Source organism: Miscanthus floridulus, chromosome 7, assembly GCF_019320115.1.
Source record: "Miscanthus floridulus cultivar M001 chromosome 7, ASM1932011v1, whole genome shotgun sequence".
In the NCBI taxonomy this organism is placed as follows: domain Eukaryota; kingdom Viridiplantae; phylum Streptophyta; class Magnoliopsida; order Poales; family Poaceae; genus Miscanthus; species Miscanthus floridulus.
In genome coordinates, this window is record NC_089586.1 from 103,061,252 (window position 1) to 103,067,977 (window position 6,726).

Consider the following 6,726-nt stretch of genomic DNA (forward strand, 5'->3'; position numbering starts at 1 on the left):
GAAAAAAAACTAGGAGGGGAGCGAGGATACCTTGCTCTCGAAGATCTACGGATCAAATCAAAGTTTTTAAGGTCCAATATGTCGATTCATGAGGTAGGACGAAGTGGAGAGAAAAAACCCCGAGAGGAAGGAGAAAAAAGAGGAAGAAGGCTCGGACAAAAAGGTTGGGGGCGGGGTTAAAACATTACCTCGACGTCATAGATCCTGGCGCCTAGCTCGGCGCTAGGATCTACTACGCCAAGCTCGGCACCAGGATCTACGATGTTGAACTGCATGCCAAGTCACCGCCACGTCTGCGTCGAGCCCAAGATCTCGGCGCCTGCAACGATGACGTCGAGCTAAGAGTCCAGATTTTGAAATCTTACCTCTAGGGGCATATTTATAAATTTTTTTAAAAAAGGCTAAAAAATAAAAAAAAAATCGGATAAAATGGGCAGCCCGTCAATGAAAAAATAAGCTACAACTTAGTGGAGAGATCAGTTTCACATCAGGGCACTGGAAAAGCCAGGTTTAATGTAACCTGGCTTATTTCCTAGCCAGACTTAGGCCGGAGAAGTGAACCAAACACACTCTATAAGATTGTAACTCAAGTTCGAAAGACTTGTGTCTAGTGATGATACATAGTCCGATCTCAAGATGTTTCAGGCTCCGTTGCAACGCATGGGCACGTTTGAGCTAGTATAGAAATAAATATAGGTACACTACTTTTTAGGGTTACGGCCGATATCGTACATAGTACTCGTAAAACGTACTCCCTCCGTTTAAAAAAGAATATAATTCGAAAAATCAAACGGTTTAAACTTTAACTAAATTTATATAAGAAAACTATATAAAATGAGTACCGTTTGATTATTTATTTATTATATTTTTATAATAAATTTTATACGAAAATATAAATATTAATATTATTTATATACTTGATTGACACGGTCCTGTAATTGCATTTTTTTCATGGACGTGACGGAGTGAGTACTCCGCAGGTAGGAGTACAAGCTAGTGGTAGATCAATGAAAATGATGGAGGGACACTTTTAAAACCTTTTTTATGATGCACGCATCCAGGGGCAATGGCAGTAGAGACTAGAGAGAGACGAGGCCACAGAGCAAGCAAGGAGAGAGAGAGAGAGAGAGAGAGAGAGAGCGGGCGAGACCACAGCATAGCAGCTTGCAGCAAGGGGAGAGAGAGAGAGAGAGAGAGAGAGAGGAGGGAGCGTGTGAGTTGGGACTTGGGAGAGAACTGAGCAGAGAGGCACTAGGCAGGCAAGGGCACGCGGTGCTCCTGCTTGCCCCTACCTCCTCCCTGTTCTATACTCTCGCACGCCCAGGCCCGTCCCCTCCCCATCAGACGCACCGAGCCAAGAATTCCTCCACGTCATACCTTCGCCCGGCGAGATTATGTGGGATTAGGTAGATGAGGGTGGCGCTGTTCGGTGCCCAGCGGAACGGGGCTGCGGACCTCGTCGGAGGCGGCAAGACGCTGTTCTGGCCGCAGGAGAAGGCGAAGGCGAAGGCGCTGTTGGAGCCGAGGTTCGTGCTGGACTGCACGCGGAGCCCCAGCCCCAACAACTCGACATCGACGCTGTCGTCGTCCCTGGGCGGCGGCCCTGCGGACTCGACCGGCGTGGCGGTGGTTTCGGACAGCAGCGCCGCCGCCGCCGAAGCCACCAAATGGGGAGCCTCCGGCCAGCACGGCGGCGGCGGCGGCGGGAAGGAGGACTGGGCCGGCGGCTGTGAGCTGCCGCCGATTCCCACCGGCCTCGATATGGAGGTCGCCGGCGGCGGCGAGAGCTGGGACGCCATGCTCGGCAACGCCGCTGCGCCGGGGCAGGACCAGACGTTCTTGAACTGGATCATTGGGGCCGCCGGCGACCTGGATCAGCCAGGGCCGCCGCTCCCCGTGCACCAGCAGCCGCTCCTTGACAATGTGGGCTTCGGGTTCCCGGCGGCGGACCCCCTGGGTTTCACGCTCGATCCCCACCTCGGCGGCGTTGCCTCGGACATGTCGTCCCCTGGTGCGCTGTCGCACGCTACCAACAGCGGCGGCGGTGGCAACAAGGCGTCCTCGGCCTTCGGCCTCTTCTCACTGGAGTCTGCTTCCCTCCAGCCGCCGCCTCCGGTGCTGTTCCACGAAGGTATCGACAGAAAGCCCCCTCTTCTTGGTGCGCAGCCGCCCGGCCTCCTCCACCAGTACCAGCACCAGCCGACCCCTGCCACAACCTTCTTCATGCCCATCCCTTCCTTCCCCGACCACAATCAGCAGTCGCCACTCGTCCAACCACCGCCCAAACGTCATCAATCCATAGGAGATGACCTCTATCTCGCTCGAAACCGGCTTCTGACGCCGGCGGCGGGGCAAGGTCATGCCTTTCCACCACTTAATGGCCCTGCTCCATTCCAACTCCAGCCTTCGCCACCACCTCCCCACGGGGCGATGAAGACGACGGCTGCGGAGGCAGCGCAGCAGCAGTTGCTGGACGAGCTGGCGGCGGCGGCAAAGGCCGCCGAAGCAGGCAATTCCATTGGCGCGCGAGAGATATTGGCGCGGCTCAATCACCAGCTTCCCCCGCTCGGGAAGCCGTTCCTCCGCTCCGCCTCCTACCTCAAGGAGGCCCTCCTCCTCGCGCTCGCCGAAGGCCACCATGGCGGCTGCCACCTCACATCACCACTCGACGTTGCCCTCAAGCTCGCGGCGTACAAGACTTTCTCTGACCACTCGCCCGTGCTCCAGTTCACCAACTTCACCGCAACGCAGGCGCTTCTTGACGAAATTGTCGGCAGCACATCGTCCTGCATCCATGTCATCGATTTTGATCTTGGTGTTGGAGGCCAGTGGGCTTCTTTCTTGCAGGAGCTTGCACACCGCCGTGGCGCAGGTGGTGCAGCTCTGCCGTTCGTTAAGCTCACTGCCTTTGTATCAGCGGCTTCCCACCATCCACTGGAGCTGCGTCTTGCGCGTGACAACATTGCACAGTTTGCTGCAGACCTTGGAATTCCCTTTGAGTTCAGTGCTATCAGTGCTGATATGATCAACCCTTCAGAGCTCATTTCTGCCAGTGGTGATGAAGTTGTAGCTGTTGTCCTCCCGGCTGGTTGCTCTGCTCGTGCACCACCACTGCCAGCGATCCTTCGGTTGGTAAAACAGCTGGCTCCTAAGATTGTGATAGCCATAGACCATGGCGCTGATCGTGCTGATCTTCCGTTCTCACAGCACTTCTTGAATTGCTTTCAGTCTTGCATGTTCCTCCTTGATTCGCTTGATGCTGCTGGCATTGATGCTGATTCTGCCGGCAAGATTGAGAGGTTCCTGATTCTGCCAAGAATTGAGGATTCATTGCTTGGGCGGGGCAAGGTGGACAAGCCAATTGCATGGCGAAGTGCATTTGCAGCTGCTGGGTTCGTGCCTGTTCCGCCCAGCAATTTGGCGGAGGCACAGGCCGACTGCCTCCTGAAGCGGGTGCAGGTCCGTGGTTTCCACTTGGAGAAATGTGGGGTCGGGCTCACACTATACTGGCAGCGTGGCGAGCTTGTCACTGTATCAGCATGGCGGTGCTGATCAGCTCAGGTATCAGCATGGCGGTGCTGATCAGCTCAGCAATCGACACCTTTGCGCACCAATATTTCACCACCTTGCTGGCATCTTCAACTCCAGTAATGTGTATTTTGTCTTGCAATTTAAGTGTTGCAAAGGAAACTAATATATTGGTGTTGAACCCTTCGTGTTGATTATCTTTGCAACTTATTAGCTAGAACTAGTGGACTTTTAGCGATGTTGGTGTCAATGTCTCTAGGGTAATGTTGTTGCTCTACGTTTTTACCCTGCTTGCTCTCAGGCCACTAGACATCTCATGTCATCTGAAACACTGCTTGTGTGGAGAGGGTATAATTAACCTATCAAATGTTTGTGGTACAGTATTAATATGTGTTTTGTGTTTCTTTATATCAGTTCTTGTTCTTACGGTATTTTTGTTGTGCGGTTCAATTGTTATGGATCAAACTTTAATATGTCCTGTTACCTCATCTGCAATTCGCTTCAGATTGCTGATGCCATCCATCATCATACTGCCAAAATTTGGGTCTGACTTTCATTAGACTCAAGCATTCAAAATTAGTATTGTTACGGACAATTATTTCAAAAGGTTAGCGTGCTGGTCGTGCTTAGAGTTTGAACCAGCTGTGTTGGAAATAGTAGAACTAAAGTTTTGTTTCAAGAAGATAATTAGAGATTGTTTAGAAGTTTACTGGTTCACATAGTGCATCTCTATTTGAGCTGTACTCGTAATGGTCCATTCCTAATGTAGTAATGTGGAATTAAGAGAGTTTTTTTTAGCATAGGGTATGGGTTCCGTGTTGAAACAATCTTGGAATTTAGAGCCCGTTGGGTACAGCTTCTCGCTTGGCTCCTAGAGATGTTTTTTTTTGGCTCCGCCAGCCAAACGGGTGAAGGCAGCAGTGCTCCGTGTGTGAAGCTCTGCGTTTCCTGCTGACTGGAGCCGCAGACGAGAGGAGGAGCCAAAAAAAAACGAGCTTCACCCGGCTCCATCCTCCGTCTTTGTGGGCCCAGGCGAAAATACCCCTCGTCAGACATGGGTGCCGGAGCATCGCCGCCGCACTGGACCATCGCCGTCGGTCCACGCAGCTCCAGGACGGACGTAGACTCGAGGCGGAGTGGCGTGGGGGCAGCGGGGTCGCCGTCTCGCCGAGGCGCGGGTGCGCAGGGCGAGGTGACGCTCGAGCGCGCGGGTGCCGGAGCGCCGCCAGCAGAGGTGCACGCGTCACTAGGCAGCAGAGGTGCGCGGCCAGCAGCCGAGTCGCCTTCTCACCGAGCGCGTGGGTGCGTCCAGAGGATGAAGACGCTCGCGCACGCGCGTTCGGCCATGCGAGCGAGCAGATAAGGCACTCGCGTGCGGCTGTTGCAACCATAATCGAGCGGATAAGGTAGCAAAAGAAAAAAAGAAAATAGAAACAAAAAAAAAAAGAAAAAAAGGGTATTTTGGAGATTCTATCATTTCTTACCACCGGGAGAAGCTGTTTTGCCAAACGATAAAAAAAACTGCTTTAGCTGTCCAGGTAAATCTGCTCCACCATTGAAGCCACAACTGAAGCTATTTTGACCGGAGCCGGAGCTCTACCAAATGGACCCTTAGTTCGATATGAAATACAATGCTAAAAGAGAAAAAAATCAATGCCATGAGAGTCATACAACTTTAGGCGTAGCTCCTGGGGGCTCCGGCTCCTCATCTCGCGTACTGTAGCGGCATTGTAGCTATACTGTAGCAAGATCCGTTTCGAAAATCGAGGCAGAAAATGAATTGGGGAGAGGAGGAGCCAGAGAAACCACGATTTCGAGCTTCTCCGACTCCGTGCTACAGTGGTGCTACAGTAGTAATGGAACCGGAGCTGACAGGAGCCGTGCCAAAAAGGCCCTTAATTTGGACTTTGGTCCTGCTCTTTTCCCGTTATGGCTCCGGCTCTTGTTTCATGCTCCACCAGCCGAGGAGCCGGAGGAGCAAAACTCCTCGCTTGGCCATATTCGGGCTGTTCGCTGGTCTGGTCTAACCAGCCAGCCAGCTGAACTCCCCTCTCATTTCACTGTTCACCAAACCAGCCAACAATGTTTTTCTCTCACAACAATTCAGCCGGAACAGTGTTTTTCAGCCAAGTTTCAGACCAGCGAACGGGACCATTAGCTTGAGACCGTGGTCTATATGGATCCATGTTTATTACTCCGTTTTAGGGGTTTGTTTGGTAGGTCTTCGTCTTCAATAAAAATAGCTGTTTGCTGCTTCTTTGAAGAAACAGTATTCTCAGGCTCCAACTTCAATAGTTAGAAAAATGTTTGGTAAAACAACACCCCAAACAACTCCACCTCGACGTTGAAAAGCATGAACCATAATATCCTTTCCCTTTTTTCTTTTTTATTACTTTTTTTCGTTTTCTTCTCATTTTTCCTCTATTATCCATTTTCCCTTTATATTCTCTCTCCTCCTTATCGTGACTCCCACTGCAGGCCAACTCGCAGGCCAACTCGCCTCGCGTGGATCTCCAGCCTGTTCGGTTGGCTGGTTCATATCGTTGCTGGTTCGTGAAGAAGTACTGCTGGCTGGTTTGTGTGAGAGAAAAATACTGTTCCGGCTAGAAATTTACGATCGTTTACGACAAGCCACAGCCAAACGAACATGCTCTCATTTGTGTCTTCACGTTCTTCGCCACGCCTGTGCCATCTCCGCCTCTATCACGCCTGACCCCTATCCTCCGCGCCCGGGTTGAAGCCCTCTCTGCCGCGCCAGCGCCGTCTTTGTCATGCCCTCTCCGATACACCATCCCGTCACCTTCATCACACGCTCTCTTGCCGCCCACAACATGCCGAAGCAGCTATCCAGGAAGAAGCCGGTAGGCAGGGCCACAGGGGCAGCAGTGTTAACTCGCATGCGTCTGCCAAGGGAGCGGGAGGAATCTGGTTTTTTTTCTGCTCCGGTTGCGCCCTCCAACTCTCATAGATGTTCCACGTGATTTCCTTTTTTTATTTACTATTTAGAAATCCAATTGTGATGTTGATTGAATTCTACGCTACTACTCCATACATCCCAAAATATGAGGCATGAATATATTTTACAATTCAAAGTTTATAATATAAAAGCGGTAACATTGAATTTGCATTAAAAATACTTTCGAAAGTAGCCATCTAAGTATGATCCTGAAGACTGCGCCAAGGTAAATCACACATTTT

At 51.5% G+C, this 6,726-nt stretch overlaps 1 protein-coding gene across 2 annotated transcripts; it reads left to right on the top strand.

The window, feature by feature from the left end:
- The first annotated feature begins 1,080 nt into the window (after positions 1 to 1,080).
- LOC136464052 (scarecrow-like protein 22) lies at positions 1,081 to 3,915 on the top strand. 2 transcript variants are annotated; one of them, XM_066463018.1, is made up of 2 exons: positions 1,081 to 3,531; positions 3,562 to 3,915. In XM_066463018.1, exons 1-2 carry the CDS (start codon positions 1,411 to 1,413, stop codon positions 3,580 to 3,582), a joined length of 2,142 nt encoding a protein of 713 aa, XP_066319115.1. In that variant the 5' UTR covers positions 1,081 to 1,410; the 3' UTR covers positions 3,583 to 3,915. The 2 variants fall into 2 exon arrangements, with proteins under 2 accessions (XP_066319115.1, XP_066319114.1); XM_066463017.1 differs by having other exon boundaries at positions 1,081 to 3,915.
- The last annotated feature ends 2,811 nt before the right edge of the window (positions 3,916 to 6,726 follow it).